We start from the raw sequence: 22,122 nt of genomic DNA on the forward strand, positions 1-22,122 counted from the left end.
TCTAAACCGATTGAAACATACATGATTTCATTTTAATTTGTTGCAACATTTCTCACATTGGCTTTAATTTGGATAGAAATATAACTATGGAGCCTAAAGATTTTGCAAAATGATTGTGATCAGCTCAGATAATTGCAATCAGGCAATTACACAATAATTTTGACGGCTCTAGACACAAAACAAATACTGAAATATGACAAAACTGATAAAGTTCTGAGATGTTCCCTCGACCAGAAAGTAAGGTAGAGGTTTGGTTTACCTCGGTAGCATGGCCAACGCCTGGGCAGTCTCTCGGATTCGCAGAGAGTTCTGATTCAGTACGTCGATGGATGGGACAAAGAGACAGGCCCTGGTAACATCGTCGGTGTAAAACTCACTGTCAGATATGGCACTGAGCAAGTCATTGTATTCCCTCGACAGCCCTGTGCTGCTGATGGGAACCCCAACCTCATCCACAAATCTCTGTAATGGATAGATATAAACCTGAAAGGCAAAGGTTTTATCGTAAGGTTATTATGTCAACAAAGACATAACCAGAAGGCAATCGGAGAGGTTTGGCATTGAGAGAATGTTCTGGGAATTGCTTGGGCTCAAGATAATTATAATTGAATCCCTAAAATGATATTCACCTTGATTCTGTTCTTAGGATTGTAGCCACATCTGTAAACATCGAAACAAGTATGCATGCGACAGCTGAGGTCCCCCCTCTCTGGTATCTGGCTGGAAACTGGGAGGCGGACAAGAGGCGCGTCGTGGACGCTGCGTTTGTCCAGGGTCCAATCCGTCGTGGACTCGATGGAGTGCGGCCAGAACTGGAACATCCCCGTAGCAATGAGGCCCAGCAGGACCACAGAGAAGAGGGTGATGTAGTATATGCGGTGCTTGGTCTTCATCCGCGGGATGAGAGCCGGGCCCCGCGAACTATACTTCCCAGAGGAACACATGCCTGGCTCCACTTTCAAAGACAGCAACTACAAGAAAATACCAGTTAAATACATTTATTTAGATGACAACTAGATGACAACCATGCATTATTGATCGGCACTGCGAGGGAGAGTAAAATACTAGAACGTGATTCAAAACCAAGCGCTTTATGTATGTACAGGAGTATATAGCAGCTCACATAAAACAATGAGGAGAAAAAAAAAAAAAAACTTCAGTCATTTGGCATTATTGGTAATATAACACGATATTAATATTTAACATAGACAAGCAACATTGCAAGCATTGGCAAATATAAAAAGAGAATCTTGGTCAGACTAACTTGATCACATGAAGGCAACGCAAATCAAATAAATACATCAAATCTGATCGTGAATTAGACCAACCCGGCCGAATAAAGGTTCAGTGTAAAATAAGAAATATCAAATCCCGGCTGAACAGGCTGGAGCTTCGTAAACAGTTGTGGTCAGCGATGCTAACCTTGCTAGCTAACTAATGTCTTTTTTTTTTTTTTTTGCTCTTTATTGCGGGTCTTCCGCAGACGGTGGAATAAACATGTCGACCGAGTTCTTGGTCCACTCACCTGCACGGGCGGGAGGAGAGCTGCCGGAGGGTTAGAGTTAATTCATAGTAGGGGTCCCTAGCGTGAGAAGGAGCTCCCGGGCTGCTGCTGCTCCAGCCACTCTCTGACCCGCGGGGGGGGGGGGGGGGGGGCTTCCTGTGATTTGCGGAAGTGCCGGACTTCTTCTGCGTCGTCTCCGGCGCAGGCGGAGAGTGGCGCCGCCCGGTGGCACCGCGGTGTGACTGCAAGTGTGATTGAAAGCTGCGTTGCTTTTTTTTTTTGTAACAGAAGCAAACTGTAGAGCCAGCGCAGTTTTTGGAAAATGTGGCCAAGTGTATTTGCAGTGGTGGAGGAAGTATTCGAATCTTTGACTTAAGTACATATACCGTGACACAAAATGAATCCAGCAAATTCACTGAAAGTATCAAAAGTACAAGTGATTGCTCTGATTGCTCACGCTGCAGATGCATGCATTATATATTTTTCTCAATGCAAAATTAATAAACAGTAAAAGGAGTGTCCGAGTAATTTACAAGGATATGGACCTAATTCATTATTAATGAGCAGTCCTAACCGGCACACACACTCACACACTCGTCGGTTTGCTTCAAATGTCTCAATAACCACCCATCCATCCCTTAACCCAAAATATGACACGTCCAGAAAGATTCTTGGTAGTTGGTTTTGCTTTATTCCATTACAGGCAGGGGAGGGTGGGGGATAAATACATTCTCATTCTGGGGCAGGGAAGGAGGGGATGCAAACCAAGTAAACATTGACAAGACATAGTTGAATGATTCCTCTTTCAATACAGACCAATTTCTAAATCTATGAAATCAGATTCTGCCAGTAGTTACCTTAAATCTAGTCATATAATTTTCTGTCGAAATATATGTATTTTCTCATAAATTTTCCATATCTCAATATTGATAAAGGTTATAATATATCTCATCGTCATAATACAGTAATTTCCTAAATTATTCTAGTTGGATTTTATTTTCATATCTGCATAAATAATTACACAAATGAGACAGTGCTGTACATGTCTTGGTGAAGAACTGTAGTAGTGTTTATTCCTTTTTTTTTTTTCTTTCTTTTTTTTTTAGCAGTGCTTAGCTTATGACCCTGCAAGCAGAATTATTGAACAGTGCTTTCTTTCGATTTCTGGAAGTGATAGAATGAAAACTAGGGTGTGACACCACAGAAAATGTCATTCCTGAAGGAGCAACTACCGGATATCGCTTTGTTTGGTGGTTGTCATCGATCGCCATGAGGTGCCTATAATTATAAAGCATGTTTTACCACCTTGATTTTTTTTTTTTGTTTCTTTTTTCTTTTCTTTTTTTTAACAAAAGCATACCATCACCATGCAATGACACATTTGGTACTTTTAAACCTGAACAAAAAAAAATTATCCACATTGATATTCATTTACCCTGGGTAAGTCTAAAAAATGTCCCCTTAACTCCCTGAAATAAAAACTGAAATAAAATCCACTTACAGAAGGTCAAACCAATCCGTTGCAAGAGTTATAATAAATATATTATTCCATTTAGCAATAATTACGATGACATTAATGGTAATAAATAATGAAAACTGTGAACCAACCGTTGAACCCTAAATGATATAGAAGCTCATATGCCGTGTAGCAAATCTACGGAATGAACTTGTTTACTGCCCCCGTGTAGCATCAAGGGTGCTTGAGATGAACACCTTTAAAGGGTAGCAAATCCGCCCAGGACAACAGAAACAAGTTAGAGCACCTTGACAAGAGAAAATCTCCGAAACAGCTTTCCTTACAAAGAGTTTGGTCCAGCTTTGGGGAACTGGGGCTGACTTTAAGCCTCTCTCTCCGCTGCGGCTCAGGTGGTTTTGTTGTCATTACAATAGAGGGTTTTCGTTTTGTTTTTTTGGACAGATTTTTGACCTCCTCATAACTCGACCGTCAAATCCAATGGGAGAGCTTTACTGCTTCTTTGAGATGCAAGAAAAACTGGCTCTTGGCTGAAGCCTCGCCAAAGAGAGAGAGAGAGAGAGAGAGAGAGAGAGAGAGAGAGAGAGAGAGAGAGAGAGAGAGAGAGAGAGAGAGAGAGAGAGAGAGAGAGAGAGAGAGAGAGAGAGAGAGAGAGAGAGAGAGAGAGAGAGAGAGAGAGAGAGAGAGAGAGAGAGAGAGAGAGAGAAGATAGTGACTCTCTGTTATGCAATTATGAAGCACATCTCCGTGCTAAGATTGCGTTTTGGAGATGGCAGCCATGGCAGTGATGCAAGGTCAGGATGGCGTCCTTACTCGGGAGCTACTCTCTCACTCAGTCTGCACAGAAGTCAAGAAATGGCTGAGGGAGGGATGATATGAATCCTCACCTTCTGTGACTGTAACTTGATATCCGTGGAGAGCTAATTTTTAGCACAATTCACATTCATACATAATATTACATCCCATAAATACATTTGGCAATACATTGGTTTCATTTTTGGCAAAAGAAAAGGGCAAATTAAGGATTTGGATGTGTGCGTCATGATCCAAATGGAAATTAATTTGTGGCTTACTAAAACTATATCACTTAAAAAAAAAAAAAAAGGTTTTCATGCAACTACAAAACGTTAACAAAATGACTCCAGAGGCATCAGTAATACCTGTTCACAATCAATATTTTAAGACACGTATATTCCCACCAATAAAGCACATTTCCCCTCGCCTACAGAGTCAATTCTTGATAGACCTGAGGAAAATATCCTGCCGTTTTCACCGTTACCGATCATCGTTATCTCTGCTGTAGCTTCCTTGTTTAAAAGAAAAAAAATAATAAGAATAACATGACGGGTTTGGACGAGAATCCAAAGCTGCTGTAGGTGCAGGACAGTCAAGAGAATATAAACTAAGTTGGTGTGCCCATGTTAACCTCTTGTAAGCTCAGTGTTTACATTTGAATCCCTGCTCTGTTTTCGCTTCTCAATTTGAATTTCTATTGTCTGTGAATGGATCTGATGCTGATGGAACGCTAACTTCAGCAGTGAGATAGCATCATTCTGGAATGGAATTGTGAAGCTACAGTTAGTTATATTCACCCAAAAGCAGCACAGTCCTCTGGCATGCAGACAGAGGTATCTTTTTTTTTTTTTTTTTTTTTTTTTTACAGTCATTGCAATAGTGTAAAAATGCTAAACACAGCATTCAAAGAGGACACCTGAAGAGTTGAACGAGTTCACAGATCCCATCAGTCAGCATTGTTCTGTTATTGTGCCTCCGTTAAGTGAACGTATGGCAGACTGCATTCCTTTGCATGCGTGTTCAGTGATATGCTTCAGAATATCGGATGGATGCACCTGTAGAGTAAGGGCAGAGGTTGAGACTTGGAAGGCGGCTCACACCATCGATGATAATGTATTCTCTTCGGGGTAGTGGCAGGGAGTCGATGTTCGTAGAGAGTGCGTTGCCAGGGGAGCCCCGTCGGCAGGGGACAGGTCGTTAAGCTCCCCGGACGATGAGAGGGGGTAGGAGGGTGACAAGGAGATGCCGGAGGAGGGGTCGGCGGATCCAGCAAAAGTGCGTGGGGGCTTAGGGACCAGGTTGGGCTCCAGTGTCGCTCTAGCCAGAAGTTGTTTGTCATCCAAGCGCTGGCCGTCACACAGACACTCCCCTTGTCCGAAGGAGCCGCGACCCGACTCCGACTCCCCGTCGGAAAGCTCCAGAGGTGGCGAGCTGCTGCCGTCCAGCTTGAACAGAGAGTCCAGATACTGGGCAAACTCCAGCACCGCCTGGCTGGGGTTGCCGTTGGACAGTTGCGGTGGAGGAGTGGAAGCTGTGAGCTGAGTCTCTCTTGCCCACACCTCCTTTTGGCTGTCCACCTGCCTGGAGCACACCTGGGGGCTCTGTGGCGTGGTCGGGGTGTTCCCTGGACTGTAGACAGCAGGCATCTGATTGTGTGCATCATCAGAAAGCACTTTTGGATCAGCACTGGGCTCCGGCTGGAAAGGATGAGCTAGGACGCTCTGGCCCAGCAGGGCTGGAGAATGATGCCCACTGTAGCGAGGCGTGGCTGGAGAGAGGCGCATGGGGTATTCAGGGGTGGCTCTAGATTCCAGGGGGGTTAAGTAGGGTCCTGCCTCTCCCTGATGCTCTGGAGTCGCCTGGCAGAGGCAGTCGGCGGTCAGCAGTTCAGTGCGAGAGCTAAGTGACGGGTTCTCCTCCGGAATGGGTGCGTCCAAAGGAAACGGGAGGCAACTGAGCATGGGCGAGCCTCTCAGTGCAGCTGAGGAACGTCGAGAGTCCAAACTGTACAGGGATTCGGCATCTGACAGACTCTCCATGACGGCCAGCGGGGCTTTGCGGTCCCTCAGCTCCACAGTCAGGCGCTCCCTTGCCCCCCGCAACACTACAGGCACTGGGGGAGGAGGGCACTCAGAGAAACCATCCAGGGAAATCTCAGACTGTGCACAGGAACTAGAGGCGGAGAGAGGACACAGGGTTGATGGGAGAAAAAAGGTGGAAGAGAATAAAGGGGAATGGGTGAGGGGAAATTGAAAGGACACAATATAGAGTTTGGGTCTTATTATCCTATATCCTAAGTACAGTGCTGGATATTGCAAACATAAGCAATTGGTATGGTTGTAAAACCATAACAATTCCATAGGAACTGAAAAGGTCAATACTATTATATATAATATAATCTCTATGTAAGGAAATAACAGAGGGGACAAAGGGGGAAAAGAGGATCGAGGAGTGGGTGCTAATATGTGGACTTCACTATGATCCATCAGTCATCACTATGAGGAGTCTATCTTCTATTTGGGCAGGGACTAAACCAGAGAGGCCGAGGAGGGAATTGGATACTACCATACGCTGCAACTGCCCTGTAGTCAGACAGCGTGCGTGCATGGGAGAGAGGGACAGATGCAAAGTTAATGTTCTCAAACTTTGCTTACCAAGAGAAGGCTTTTACACTTTTGTTTCATAAAAAAAAAAAAAAGAAACAGGACAATAGAGAGAAAAACATTTCTCATAAATAATCACATTCCTCGACTAGTAAGTCAATACTTTGAGAAATGATTTAAGGGCACAACAGTGGACAATTGCTTGTGGATGAATTCAAATTCAGACTCCATCTTTACGAGTACATGTGCTATATACTTACCGAACACTGCTGTTTCTGCGGTGGTAGGTGGTCGGCGTGGGCTGGTGGGACGTGGTCGATGCACCCATGAAGATGGTCTCGGGATTCAAGTCCACCTCCGTAGGGCTGACCATGATCTTGGCTGCTGACAGCAGAGCAGTCTTCCCTTTGTTATAGTTCTCCAGCACCTGTGGCACAAACGACCCCACGAGGGACATCAATACTGTCAACGAATTGCAAAGCGGTCTTTAATTTTAAATGGAATAAGTGAGTAAAATAACTACAATAGTAAACCTTATATTGATGAATATGGCCAGAGTTGAGACAAACTGTCGTTGTCAGGTTCCCTTTCTTCACAGAATTACCAGGCAATATTAAATAGCTTATACACTGGCTTACAGACATCAAATTTACATTTACATTTAGTCATTTAGCAGACGCTTTTATCCAAAGCGACTTACAATTATTCAAACACCGACGGACGCAGCCATCAGGAGCAATTAGGGGTTAAGTGTCTTGCTCAAGGACACTACAGCATGCTAGCAGGAGGAGCCTGGGATCCAACCAGCAACCTTTAGATCACTAGACCACCAGCTCTACCGCCTGAGCCACCATCCTGAGCCACCATCCCCAAATAAGATGGCATTAATTAAAAACGTAATCTCCTGATTCCTCCTGAAATCTCCTGAAACATGTTCGAGGCAGGTGACTAAACATGCATTGAAAGACATTTCATTTCACCCTCCTAAAATATATGAAATGCAATAAATGCTCAACCTCTATTTTTATGCAGTCAGCAATTTATTGTAGTTTAGTTGAAAAAATAAAGGTTTCTCAAAATTAGGTCACAGGTTGAAGAGGCCTATGAAAACCAATGTGCACATGCAATCATTGTTTCCGTTCACAGAAACTCATGTCATTGTTTAAGTTCATGTGCAAGGAACGCAGGGCCCATTCACCCAGGGCTTCTTACATTAAGCGGCAACGTATCGGAGAAAAACAGTCCTTTTTAAAGACGTGCCGCAGAAAATCTCAAACAATGAAACGTCGCCATTTCTACTGCAAACATACAAACAAAAAGTGCAGCTTGGATGGAGTGAAGTTGCGATGAAAAGGATAGCAACCGCCCACTCCAGCTGACATTAAACACCCACGGACGGACTCACGGATGCTAAAGTGGGAAGCATATGAGACCCGGGGAAAGCCACTAGAAAATGGTAATTGTGTTCTGTAACATGATCTTATGATAACCAGCACATCCACACACAACCACAAGTTACACACAGTAGACTTTCTTATCTTTAATGCGTGTGAAATACAGGACATGTTAAAAACAAAGAATGGTATGAGTGCAGATGAAACTGACGTCACAGAAATATGGCACAAAAACAATGGAACATGCAATGGTGGGAAAACGTCATTTTTACACATAAAACATATTAGATACAACAAGTCAAAATGCCTAGGAATGCCTTTGGGGAATAAAAGGGATGGATATGCGTGACAAAATGAGATGACATGCGTAGTTAGATCACATCACAAGGGGCTTGAAGGTTAGCGACACACAGAGCTCCTGGACCGGCTGAAGCCTTGAGTTCCACGTGAAAATCCGCACTGGCGCTGACGATGCCCTGGATCCCCGCGTCACACCGCCTGTACACACACCGTGAGTCCAACCATGCATCTCTGCTTCTCTCTGAGGAGCTAACAGCCATTTAAGATCTCCATAAATCTTCACGGGATTCCCATAAATCGTTTCTTTCCGTAACAGTTTTTGAGCCTTGCCTGTAAACGGGGTCACCCGCAAAGAAAACGAGTGAAGCAGGATTTGAAACCTAAAAAAAAAGGCATTTCAGCACCAACCGAGACAGATGGAGAATTAATGTAAACCACATTTCACTTGATACCGACTGTACTTAAGGCACACCATTTTGTAACAATCTTATCACAGCATTATGTTTGAGAAAATTTTATGTTGGGAGAGGAGGGCGGCACAGTACACTCATCTAATGAGGAGCTTATCTTCAGTCAAAGCAAATTAAAACCCTGGGAGAGGGAAGCCAAGAATGACAAGAAAGAGGAAGCAAAGGCGGGCGGAAATGAGGCTACAATGAATTCCTGAGGAGCACAGAGAAGCTCCAAGTTCCAAGCAAGTAGCACTGCAGATTTAGAGCGAATGAAGAGAAAGACAGGGGTGACACAGGCGCAGTGTCATTACGAAGTGAAGGGAGCTGAGAAGTACGCTCGACTGAGGCAGGAATTTTTTTTTTTTTTTTTTTAATTAATATTATTTCAATTAATCTTCTAATATTTCAGACCTCTTCTCGCGAGAAAGCTCAGGTCATATCTCCTTATTCTCAAAGTTGTGTATTAACATAATGAAGATGTCTTCGAGTCTACGGATCAATACGCGGTACGGATAAATCGGTTGATATTGGGTGCTGTCGCTCGCTCGATGTTGTCGTTTAAAGGCCGCAGTCACTCCGCTGCTAAGAGGCACAACACGTGTGAAGAAGCGCTTTTCTTTCATGGTGAGTGAGTAGACCCGCCAGCTTGGATAATAATTTGCTAATGTCTTACTTTTGGTGCTAAAATAAGTGAGGGGAATTAATGCATTGAGGCAGGCGGTGCCATAAAAACATGAAATTGCTCGTAAATGCGAAAATATACTGAAGGTGGCTTTAAATTTCATAATAGGATAGCATTGAAACATTGGATATATAAAAAAAAAAAAGTAAAAGATCACATCAATGTATTGGCCAGCTTCATGCGGAAGGTGTTACAACCGTGATTTAATTGAATCTAATTTAACTGAGTTGCTTTTACTTTATTTCAATCTTTCTTTCTCATTTCTATAAGTGTGTGAAGAGTTAAGATGTGGAATAAGAGGGATTCCTTAGGTCAGGTCGGGGCCAGGGAGACAATCACAGAGCATAGAGATGGAATGTTTGGCACTTGTGGATCGCAGGCAGTATCTGTTTGGGTAGAAGGATTTCTCCACACTACAGAACAGGAATGGCGCCTGTCTGACGAGGCATCTAGGTGGACGCGTCAGATAGCGCGGGGGCGCGAACCACCGCCACGCGAGGGAGAGAGGGAAGCGAATCCGTCTGGGGACCTGATGAGATGTACGAATTGCACTTCGCGGAGGGGGTCGGCGACGGGCTTTCGGAAGCACGGTTAGACGGCGAGAGGACAGGCGTGGAGCTGGGCCGACTGGCGGCTGTGCGATCTGAGGAAGAAGGGGGAGGAGGAGAGGCGGAAGCGGTTAGCGGGAGAGGGGGACTTTCTGAAAGAGGGGGGCGGCTGGAGAGCTCTTTCAGACCGGGCGCGTCGGTAATAAGGGGGCTAGAGTGAAGCTCCGTTAGAGAGGTGGCGAGCGCAGCGTGTGTCAAGGAAGTCGGCTGATTGACTTCCATCTCCTCTGCGTCAGAGTCTGTCTGCTCAGGCAGCGGACAATAAGGTTCCAGCACCTGCAGAAACACCACACGTGTCAAACGATAACCTGGGCACGACACACACACACACACACACACACACACACACACACACACACACACACACACACACACACACACACACACACACACACACACACACACACACACACACACACACACACACACACACACACACACAAGGGACAATATCATAGTAAATAGACGTACACAGAGACCATCAACCCGAGAACTTTGACCCGTGAATCAGAGACCCCCGTGCGACCCCCGCCGCACGTGAGCGCACAAATCAACACCGCCTCATCGGGAAAGACGCACTCCGCCCGTTATTCATCCACTCACAGAGACCAGAGAACCCAAAAGAAGCCCGCCAGGAGCGAACGGTCTCCACGGGGAGCTACTGAGGTGATGTAAAGAAAAGAAGGGTAGTTAGTTGTGAGTTACACGGCAGAGACCGTGCGCGATTAGCTCGTACAGATCAGACCCTCACCCTCCACGATCTGAACAAACATTTCATTACCGATCCCGGAAGCCCATACGAGGGGTAAACCACAGAATAATAGAATTCACATCAGTTTTCCGGTGCCCTTCAGCAGCTCAGTTGGCATTTCCTTTTATTTAGGAGCCAAGAATTTGTGAGCTCATTTTGAGAAATGAAAAACCTCTTTCCAAAACCCAGTTAAAAGTTTGGGAAAAAGGCCAAATTGAATAAGCCTGTAGGTCACAGCTATAACAAATGTGAATTCGAAGAAAAAGAATCTTCGGAAAAGTTTACAATTTGGCAGAAATGTGTGTGTGTGTGTATATCCATGACAGATTGGCACCGAAATCCATACACCTCCATTCGACTGTTTAGTTTTTAATCAAGCCACAGGACCCACAATTAATTTCACCGAAGGAATCAAAGAAAAAAATAAAACTCTGCTGTTTAAGCACATGCACGCAGAGGCCTACAGACCTTGTTCAGTCCCTCCATCACCATGTGAGGCATGTGCTCATTCAGCATGGCCGGCGAGATGATGACCTCGTCAAAGGCCTTGTTGTTCCCCCATAGGGCCGAGTAGGTGGGCTCCTCCTGACCACAGCTGGAGATAGAGAGAACGAGAGAAAGAAAACACAAAACAATGAGGAAAAAAAAAAAAAGAAAGAAAGAGAGAAAGCGAGAACGATTGAATGAAAGAAAGAAAGAAGTTCAGCCGGCTCCTCTTTGCACACATTGGTTCAGTTTAAAGGGTAAATTGATGTTGATGATGTGGGTGACGAGAACTGCTTTCATTAAATATTAATTCAAATAAATGTGTTTTGTGTTTACTCTGTTTCCTTTGTCTAGTTTCATTTGGTTTGAAGATCTGACAGCGTTCAATGTGACAAATATGCACTAATAGAGGTGATCAGGAAGCGGGCAAATGCTTTTTCACAACACTGTTTCTGTTGAAGAGTGATGAATGTGCAGTACATTTATTTACCTTCTGGCTTCTGAGCTGACAGATGTGGGCTAAAAATACTGACAGATGCCAGCCCAGTGGGAGTGATAACTGAAAAATTTGTCAAATGTACAATTTGCTGAGGAGTACAAACGTTGACGATCATAAATAAACCTGTAAATGGATTTAACCTGGAACTGGAATGTTACACATTCTTTGTCATTTATGCTGTTGTTTACGAAATCTTGCATTTAATCGTAACATTTGCTTCCATTGCAGGCAAAATAAATTATTTCCTTTTGCAGATCAGAATATTTGGAGGAGGCATTACGACATAAAGAATTAAAGAAGACGGGTAAGTGGTATTTGATAACTGGAGAACTTGGCCATGTAATTTATTCATTCGTTTAATTTTCTTTTTGGCACAGAGCTCAACCTAATATTAAGCCTTTATAGTTGTGTACGTTTATAATGCCTTATTTGTAATGTACCCATTGTAGTTAACATAACCAGACATGTTTTCAATGGTTCACTGAGCCAAGACCCATGTGCATGTTGAATTAAATGTCAGATAAAAGCAGAAGATAAATGACCAAACCAGTGGTCTGACAGGTGCCTCCCAGTACTGGCAAGGGGCCAGCTGGTCTTTCATAGATTTCTTGCCAACTTCCATCAGAGTTCAATTGGTTTCTGCAGATTAACAGAATTGTGAGACACAAATGGAGAACAAAGCTGGCTTGAAGGCAAATTAGATCCTCTCATCAAAATAACTGAGCACGAGCAAAGCCGCTACACAAAATATCTCCCTTTATATGGTGTCAGAAGTTTAGAATATTATCAGAGTCACTTCTGAAGTGCATCCACCGCTGCCCTCCTGGTATAAATTTCTTCCAGAATCTTGACAAAAGCGGGTTGCCCCTGTTCTCTCACCATGTCTCTGGGGGGTGGTTGTGCACCACATGTATGATCCTGCCCGGGAGGTAGAGCGGGGTGGACGCAGACAGGGCGATGCTGAGGTCGCTCGGGTGGAGCCAGAGGCGGCTGCTGGGCGGGGCTGGAGGGGGCTGCGCCTGTGGTCCGTCCTCCTCCACCGGAAGCTCCGACTTGGGGATGCACTTTGTGCCGCCCGCAATGATCCTCCACTGCCGCAAAGAAAGATGATTTATTATTTGTGTTCATTCTAACTGATGTAAACCCACGAAATTGACATTCTGTTTTTTGACACATTTCTAAAATTGGCTCGAAATCACCCAGGAATTTAGATGGAAATGCAGCACTTTAGCTAAATAATTTTTTTTTTGCTAAATAATTGCGACAGTTCTAGGCATGCAGCTCTGACAGCATGGCCGTGTTAACATCAGACTCTGGGGCAAATTCACAAAGAAATGGATTGCGACCGCTAATATCACCATGAATGGCGCATGAATTGCGCCCTCGATCTGCGCCGTCTTAGCGTCTGATTGTCAAAGGATATTGCGCTAATGATATGCCAGCGCAAACATGCCCATTAAGTTTTGCTGCTGAGTGCAATTTGCGCTTGTTTTGTGTCTGATCGCAATTATCCAGGTGGCAAAGTAAATCATCCATGCTTCCGTACGTTGGAGGGGAGCAGGGGGGTATCAAAGGCTCCGCAGAGCCCTGACATGGGACGGGAGACGCCGGGCGTTTTTGTTTCGTAAAATATTTTATTTTATTATTTTTTTTCATTCATTTATAATACTTTATGAATCCCTCTGCATTTGACCCATGCTTTACAGCCCAGGAGCAGTGGGCAGCCGCAGTGCAGCCGGGACCAACTCCAGCTTTTGCCAGTGCCTTGGTCGGGGCAGCGTCAGGGGCATTAAACCCGAACGTACATGTCTTTTGTTAGGAAAAGGAGTAGAATAAATACACCTGAAATAATAAAAACACACTGTTATTTATTTGTTTTATTTGGCCAAACAGGAAACAAGCGTATGCAGCGTAGGGTAAATCCATAATGGAGAAGTCTCCATTAGGAGGTTAGAGACACGCAACCCCCCGAGGAGACTCCAACACTCCCTTTCTGCGTAACGAGTCTATGTCTCTGTGTGTGTGTGTGTGTGTGTGTGTGTGCATTCCAATGTGTGTGTGCATGTGCGTGTGCGTGTGTGTGTGTGTGTGTGTGTGTGTGTGTGTGTGTGTGTGTCCAGGATGGGGACCCTGGTCCCCCCCCTGGGCCCCCCTGATCGTGCGCGCTGAGGGAGGCAACGCGATGCTTAACTTTTGCTCCGCTTAACATCCAGCTCTCTACAGACGGTAATAATTTCACTCTCATGGCGTGTGGCTATTGCGCCGGTGTTGGACGCTTTTTGCAACGAGGCTCATTTGTATTGAAAGGGGCCATTTCCGCGCAAAATCTATGTATAATCTATGTATAATACCTCTAAATAACTTTAAATACCTGGAGTTAGCGTTGCATTTCACCCTTTGTGAGTTCTTTGTGAATTAGACTCTTGCTTTTTCTGTTATTTGTGCAGGTTTAGTGGCCACTAAAGTCGCACATTCCTTTTGTGAATTCGCCCCTCAAGTCTCAACTTGATGTTCTGACGAACTAACTTCTGGTGTAAAATTTCTCAATCACCTTTGGCTTGTTACTTTTCTGTAAGACTTCCAGCAGGTGGCGCCGAAAACCCTCCAGCTGTGAGAGGCCGATCCTACAGGAGAGCAGCAGTAGCAGATGTGGTGACTGAGCCACAGCAGGTTATCTCTTCATACAAGGCACAAACCCAACTCTATTAAAACCAAGTACTCCTCGAGGAGACTTTACCTCGGGACCAGGTCTTTTCCCAGAACCACAGATGTGACAAATTCTTTTGAGTATTCCATGGCATCCTCGCTGATGAGAAGGAGGGAGAGAGTCAGTTACAGACAATGCTCTGTTGTATATGATGGAGTAATGATTGGCAGCCATGGCCACTAGTGAAGAAATGAATAATTGAGGCGCACTTTCCAACCACAAAGTACCTAACCTTCCAGAGGCCACGGCAGCACACCGAAGAACGTCACATTTTCCAAAAGCAGCCCCTCGTCAGGCTCTATTTGCACATAACATCACGATACAGGCCAGAGAGGGGAGGGATATCCTCGAGAGACCACTGACATCTCCTGAAGAAGGCTGTGGCTCAAGGCGCTTAAACTGTATTATGTATTTAACTCCTCTCTGGTCTTCACATACAAACATACACATACAAAGGACTAAGTCAAACTGTTTAAACAGTGTAGGTTAATCTGAGGCGTAAACACAGGGTGTTGGAATGTGTTCCAGTGTGTTGTGACATGAAAACTGGAAAACAGGCAAAAAAACAAAAGCTGCAGTACACTAAAACGTGCTTAAAATGCACAAGGTGAATATAAACAGCATATATATATACACATACATATACACACACACACACACATATATACACACTTACATATATATACACACATACACACATATATATTTATATATACACACAGACACACATACATACATACATACAGTTATACACCCACCCACACCGGCACACACACCGACACACACCGACACACACACTGACACCGACACACACACACATACCGACACACACACACACACACACACACACACTATATAGTAAGACTTGATTATGAGACTTAGATTATATTTTAATTAATCAAGATCAGATCGAAGATCTGCGTATTTTGCGTAAAATCCTTCAAAAGGAAAAAATAGTGCCTAATAAAGAAATGGAAAGTCCTTGAATTCAATTTTGTGATTCCAGAATGAACCCTGCACTGTTGTTGAGGCATGAATGAGATTGATGTCTAGCAGAACGAGTTTGACTGTAGGTTTTGGTGCACTCACCTGAGAAGGCCACCGGGCGGGGAGTAGGAGTAGCACTGTAGTGTGGGATACTGAGGTCTCAGCAGGAAGGAAAGTATGGCAGCGGTGCCGGCACCCAGAGAGTGCCCCACGATCACCAGCCCGTAGTGCATGGTGCCCTTCCCCTGAGAGGGGAGCACAATTAGATCCACTGGGAGTATTTAGCAGAGCACTGAGCTAGTTACTTTATTGGGCCAAGTACATTTTCATATACAAGGAATTTGTCTTGAAATTGAAGCCAGCGCTCTTCTTTCCTAAAATATTGCATATCAAGCTTAACATTAAAATTCAAACAAATTGTGATATGTGACTGCTCCGGGCGGGTTATCTCCCAAATAGGAGCCTTTCTGTGTGGAGTTTGCATGTTCTCCCCGTGCTCACATGGGGTTTGCTCCACCTAACGTCAGTAAGGACCCCCACCAAAAACATGCACACATCATCGTCTGACCAGTGATGGACACTCATCACCAGGTCCCCGGGCGCGTCCACGAATGCTGCCCACTGCTCCTGGCTGCCCCCCCGGAGGAAGGACAAGCCAGGATGGGTTAAATGCGGAGGCCTCATTTCACCGGCCACCATCCAAAGCATGTGCATGTGTTGTAGTCCGGTGTGTTGTGTGATAATTGAAGATTCTTCTTCTTAAAATAATATGTGCCAATAAATGTGGCCAATAAAATTGCCAACCTACCAAGTCTCTTCCGAAAGCTTGTGACAGGATCATTTCCTGCTCCAGTTTCTTCTTAATGTATTCAGCTGAATAAACCATCCCCTGGGAAAAAAGTCGAAATGAGGGAGAGATGGAATAGGGGTTGAGTGGTGAACGAAAAATAAGTCTTAATACAGTAGGAAGTCACACTATTCTCTTTTTATTTAAATGACGTCATGAATTATTCGATTTTCGGGGTAAAATGGATCTTTGGGTTTTTTGGTATAATTGCAGAAGTTCTACTTTAAGCCACAGCAAAGAGATTGACCCCGACCTTGTGGCCGAGCCAGTTCCCGTGCTGCTCCTCAACAGGAAGACGCTCAGAGTCCCCCGTCAGGTCGGTCAGGGCGTCCTGAAATGCAGAGAGACGAGAACTGAACAAAACGGATTTAAAATTCCATTTAAATCTTTCCATTTGCCATTCAAAGGCAGTTAGAAAGTATTCTTCGTATCCGATTTTTTTTGTTGTGGTGATTAACGTGTCATTTACTCAATGAAAGTGGAAAACCTGCACATTTGTTAAAGAAGGTTCCTTGATCCTGATCCATCGCTATGGTGTTCAGGTCTATGTTTTAATATTCCCTGGTAAATACTTTATTGACGGACAAACAGTGGTATTTCAGAAAATTGTCCTGATGACCAAAGACTTAGATTTCGAAATACAAAAATTATCCAATTATGTTCAGAAAAAACCCCCAACTTGTGAACGTGATCAATAATAAAATATAAATAATAATAATATTACATTTTGTATAATTTGCCAACTAAATTTTCATCTTCTAGTTGGCAATGTAAATTACTCTTTCTTGCATTTTTGGCAAGAGGGGTTTTTCAAGAACCTCAGTCCTCCTTAAATTTGTCCTTAAACATTACTTTTAGACTGTACATATATAGAATGGGTCAGGCCCATCATTTGCCGCTTGTGTTTGTGGGGACACACACAACTGCATCTCACCTTCGGTGACAAGGTTCCCCTGATGCTGATCACAACCTTCTTCATCCCATGATCCACCGCCACAAAAAATGGAGTTTCATAAACCTTACAAAAAATGCAGCAACAGAAAGGGAATAGGGAGTAAATAAAAACACAAACAAATGTGCCTGAGTAATAGGACAGTAGTAGTAACAGTAAATTCAGCTGTTACAGAGGTAAGTAGGGGCTGACCAGTAGGCCCTGCATGAATGGGAATTGGGAATTCAACAATGTAAAATAGAAATCGTATGCTTAATGTGGTATGTGACGGCTCGAAAGCAATCGAAAATAGTGCTTTGAAGGACGCCTTCAGCAATAAAATGCAAAATGCAAAGCGGCTCGTGGTAAATGCAAATTACTATTGAGGCTTAAACCATTTCATTATGTAAACACGTGACAGGGTGTTTACAGACCGTGCTCAAGAGGTGATTGTGAAAGCAGTAATTCCTCTAATATGGTGTGGGATTATTAGGGGTCATTTCACTCACACGTTGGGACAGGACCGATGCTCGGACCAAATAAGATTCCGAAAAGTTGTCTTTTCAAAGGTAAAGCCGGAATCGGCGCTCCCAACGCCGCCACCTGTGCTTTTCCTTACATCCTTCCTTGTCGCCCCGAGCAACTGAGTTGAAACAACCCCCTAACACCCTGCGGAGTACTCGGGAGATCACTCACGGCGTCATGGCAGGAAGTGTAGACAATGTGAACCTGCTTGAGGTCCCTGTCCAGGAAGTGTCGGCGGATGGCCAGGACGTTACAGCCACAGCAGTTGTCTTCCTCCACGGTCACACTCTGCGACAAGCGAGAGCCCGACACTGATGTGCAGCTAGAGGAGGAGGGAGGCAGGAGAGTACAGGAGCACACCAAAACACAGAGACACACGTCTGAAAGCGGTACATTTTGTGCTGCAGGACATTTTGTGTCTGAAGTGAAGATTATTCTCCTTCCTTGTAAGTTCACCCCCAAAATCCTATTTTGCATCCTTGGAACAGCTCTTTTCAACAGATCAAAAAAATATACACATACGTATATATACAGTATACTGTATAAAGTTTATTTCGTGAGCATGTGACATTCTCCCAGTCAGGCAATTGCCTGAGAAGGAGGATTATTTTTAAGATGATGAAGAATAGAGGAAAATATCACTTGAGAAGAGGCTATTTTTTCGTCCCTCGGTGAAAGTGCGGCCATTATCCGATATTTAATCGAGACAAACAGAAAATGATGAAGCTATAAGCATGAAATTTCAAGAGGTTTCGATTTTGAAAAAAGTGGACGGCCAAAAGTGCTTTTAACCGCGGAATCACCCGTATAATGACTGAAAGAATAAACAAACACTGTTAAAAGGGACCGATTAAAATACAAGTACAAAGCAGGTGCAGAGTGTGTGTGAGTGAGAGGGGAACGTCTCTTAGTCAGTGATGGTGCATCTGAAATGTGAGCCCTTTTGAAGAGCTTGAGAGAGAGAGACACGGGGGGGGGGGGGGATAATAATAATAATAATGAAATAAAACCAAAAAAAAAAAGAAAAAAAAAGGTGTTTGTGCTCACGGGCAGGAGCTGGCCAGGCGGCACAGCCCACAGGCCGGCTTCCTCATCAGGTACATGGGCCAACCGTACGCAGCGAGGGCAAACAGCATGTAGTAGCACACCTCCTTGTACATGCCCATCTCCGTCTCCGAGGAAGAAAGAAAGACACACACACACACACACACACACACACACACACACACACACACACACACACACACACACACACACACACACACACACACACACACACACACACACACACAAAGTATTTACACAGCACACTGATGTTCTATTGTTAAATTCTCTGTTGTCTTTGATTTGATCTCAATTTCACCAGCTGTGACAAAATAAATGCTTGGCCTTTTCATTTGCGATACTAGAACTTTATACAATGCAGCTCTGAAGGGAAAAAGCTTTTTCGAAAGCAAAGTGCACTGTAGAGCGTCTTTCAAAACGAGCGTGACTGCATAGCCCATATTTCTGGATCAATCGTGGTGCATCAGGGTTAGGATAGGGACCAGCTTTTCCAAAAATATCGGGACAAATATATAAAGGTCTGCTTCAATCACAGAGAGAAACTCACCGAGTTCTTAAGGTCAAGGTATTTAGTGTTGCGAGTGACAGGCATCCCGGAGAGGAAGGCTAAAATGTCATTGTTTGCCTGTGGAGAAGGACAAGAGTCACCCGTACACGAAAAGGTCTGCCCATACACACCTGAATAAACACAGAGACGCACGCAACGTGGCCTACCTGGTCCAGGATGGCTGATCTTTTCGACCTCTGTCTCTGCCGAAGAAGCACCAGACCGGCGATGATGTCGCTAGGCACAATGTCCAGGTCTCTGAAGAACTCAGCAAACAGGCTGGCCACCTCGGAGTAGGCATCCTGGCCATGAGAGCACCACAAATCACAGCTACAGTGAGCAGCAAATTGAAGGAGATAATGGCCACACACACACACACACACACAGACACAACGTCTTTATTTATACGGCTTCAAAATACATCGCTGCACACGAGGCTACTTACAAGGACCTTTGTCAATTAATACTGATAGCAATACGTGTGATCAGTGAGCCGTCAATCAAGTGAAATATAGAACACCAAAAAATTGTGACTCACAGATTGAGTATCTTGGGCTCTGGTGCAGCACATGAAGAACTTGAGTCTCCTGCTCCAGCTACTGGCTTGGCCTTCTTCAAGCCGGTGTCTGCAAGAGAATCAGAACAAGATGTAGATTGGAACTCTGCGTTCCATGTAGTGCCAGGTACCGAAATTTCTTTCAAGGTATCGAGCAGATTGCACTGATACTACTCAATATTTAAAGATTCTGTCATTTGATACCAAAGTTTGATACCTTAAGATTTGTACATGAAAGAATAAATGTGTCATGACTTCCTTTTGGTGTAAAGGGATTTTTTTTTTTTACCCAGAAGAAATTGTTTATTTATTTCTTTCATTTACGGAGATATTGATGAAAATCAAATAATACAATATCTTTTTATAATTACATTACCCCAATATCAATAACTTGATGATATTTGGGGATGAGATATTTATAAACAAGAAATATTGTCAATTAGAATTAAGACCATCATTAGTATCATGTGGATATTATGACCAAGCAGGTAGAGGCATTGATTAAAGCTAGAACAGTCTATAAACTTCGGAAAAGAGTCAAGAGGTTTATTTGTCACATATACATACGGTCATACATATATGCAGAAAAATGTCACGACACCCGGAGATTGCGCACAATAAGCTCTAAAAATACAAAAAACACTAAAATAAGCGTAACCGACACGAGGCGCTCGCGCAGGCGGCCGCAAGGGGTGCCATCAAAAAGCCCCAGTGAACGCGCGTCAACGGGCGTGGGTTGAGCGTACGAGGCTTCGCAGTGGGAAGTGGTATGTGTGGGGCGGGACAGCGAGTATAGGTGTCCTTCCAGTTGTAGCTGTCAGCCATGACTATCTATCGAAACAATAGCAGAATCAGTGGTGTCGTGACTGCACAATCTGCCACTGTATGGGCTACTCCATAGACATGTATAAGGGTTCACATGGTTGGTTGTTAGCGGGGACACTGTATAAGTGGTAGGGGTCCGACTGAACTGTACGGTCGCATGTTTAGGTGTTAGTGGGGGTGGGGGTCTCTCTGTTCGGTCTGTCCAAATGTGTGGTTGTTAGTGGGGAAGTTGTACGGGTGGGGCCATGATAGATCTTGGGCCATGATAGGTACTGTAAGAAATTCCATACAGCAGTGGACTGTGTCCCAGTTGGAACGCTGAACACGTTCTACCCTCAGTTATTTCAATTTCTTCAATGCTTCGGTGAGATTGCCGCCTTCGCCCGCATGCACACCAATGACTGTGCAGCATTCGTCTCCCACGATGTCACACACCCCTTGATTCTCGGCAAGTAAGGTTTCTATCACAAATCTGTTTTGCAGGGTCATAAGGGACACAGCATGCAGTTGTTGTCTTACTCCCTCTAATGTCTGGTTGGTGTGGTTTATGAAGCGCTGTTGGTTATACCACAAGTAATTGATCCATCTGCTATTGCGAGGTAGATTCTAAGCATTTACCACCTGGCACGTACATGGGAATAGAGCCTGCGACTTGTCCCAACACTATCCAGTCTTCGGCTATTACCGGATGGTCATTGGGTACGCCATGCAGCTCTTGGTTAAAGGTGACCTATACCTGAGGATCTAGCAGCCTTGGGGGCAGTCGCACTTCTTTTGCGCCTTGTACTCGGTTGCTCCGGTGGAGGGGCTAGCATTGTTAATTGACCTGTTAACTTAAACTGCATTACTTTACAGTAATGCAGCCTTAAAGCCAACGTTTAACTATTTCACAATATTATCACAGGCAATATCTAGTGTCATATCACAATATTATTACTACCAATATATCGCTCAGCCCTTTTTCATAGCAGTTTATGGGCATTAAATCAGTGATTTCCTGTATAAATAACTAAGTAATGAACAGGTATTGACCAGGTATTTGGTATTGAACAGGTATTGAAGTCAAGGTTTAGTGTCGGTATCAAGTTGTTTTTTTTATTGTAAAGTTGTAGTCATTTTTTTTCAAGATAGACCCCTTTCTACCGGCCTGTTAATACCTGAGTGTGTATGTGGTGAGGTTGCGCTGGCGCCGGCGCGTGGCTTTCAGTTTGACAAACGTCCGTCCCGTAGGATCGAAGGTGCACATGAGGGTGAAGCACACGCTGAATATCACGAGCCAGTTGCATGCAACGATTCCTGTGGAAGAAAAACAAAAAAAAAAAACATGTTCAAATTCTTAATTAAAATGTAACAACACCACCCAAACCGAAATATCTATTTCTCCCCCCTGAAACCCACCCAAAGCAAGGTTTTTGGCAGTGACATCAGAGCAGGGTTGGTAATACTGGACGAGCCAGGCGATTCCAACCACGGCGTACACCAGCTCCACCAGCAGGATCGCTGGAGGAGATGAAAGTGGAGGGAAGAGCGGATGCAAGGACAAGAAAGCGGGGACAGAGAAAGAAAGCAGAAAAGGAGGATGAA

The 22,122-nt window shown here is 44.3% G+C and overlaps 2 protein-coding genes across 2 annotated transcripts in view; both read right to left on the reverse strand.

Moving 5' to 3' along the window:
* ext2 (exostosin glycosyltransferase 2) overlaps positions 1-1,607 on the reverse strand; it is a 28,225-nt gene extending 26,618 nt beyond the window's left edge. The window contains exons 1-3 of the mRNA XM_079997383.1: positions 1,526-1,607; positions 630-971; positions 260-483 (exon numbers count right to left, since the gene is read on the reverse strand). Of these exons, the coding sequence (XP_079853509.1) occupies positions 260-483; positions 630-944 (539 nt within the window). The 5' untranslated portion in view covers positions 945-971; positions 1,526-1,607. The remainder of the gene's footprint in view (positions 1-259; positions 484-629; positions 972-1,525) is intronic.
* A 1,992-nt stretch (positions 1,608-3,599) lies between these two features.
* The window catches only part of dagla (diacylglycerol lipase, alpha), a 32,558-nt gene continuing 14,035 nt past the window's right edge, over positions 3,600-22,122 (reverse strand). Inside the window, exons 4-20 of the mRNA XM_079997178.1 lie at positions 21,937-22,038; positions 21,696-21,834; positions 19,696-19,783; positions 19,325-19,459; positions 19,158-19,235; positions 18,593-18,717; positions 17,717-17,867; positions 17,024-17,107; positions 16,343-16,420; positions 16,051-16,131; positions 15,345-15,487; positions 14,286-14,354; positions 14,100-14,172; positions 12,428-12,639; positions 11,032-11,158; positions 6,637-6,803; positions 3,600-5,945 (exon numbers count right to left, since the gene is read on the reverse strand). Coding sequence (XP_079853304.1) covers positions 4,868-5,945; positions 6,637-6,803; positions 11,032-11,158; positions 12,428-12,639; positions 14,100-14,172; positions 14,286-14,354; positions 15,345-15,487; positions 16,051-16,131; positions 16,343-16,420; positions 17,024-17,107; positions 17,717-17,867; positions 18,593-18,717; positions 19,158-19,235; positions 19,325-19,459; positions 19,696-19,783; positions 21,696-21,834; positions 21,937-22,038 — 2,930 coding nt within the window. The 3' untranslated portion in view covers positions 3,600-4,867. The remainder of the gene's footprint in view (positions 5,946-6,636; positions 6,804-11,031; positions 11,159-12,427; positions 12,640-14,099; positions 14,173-14,285; positions 14,355-15,344; positions 15,488-16,050; positions 16,132-16,342; positions 16,421-17,023; positions 17,108-17,716; positions 17,868-18,592; positions 18,718-19,157; positions 19,236-19,324; positions 19,460-19,695; positions 19,784-21,695; positions 21,835-21,936; positions 22,039-22,122) is intronic.

Source organism: Zeus faber (genome assembly GCF_960531495.2).
Source record: "Zeus faber genome assembly, chromosome: 3".
Lineage (NCBI taxonomy): Eukaryota > Metazoa > Chordata > Actinopteri > Zeiformes > Zeidae > Zeus > Zeus faber.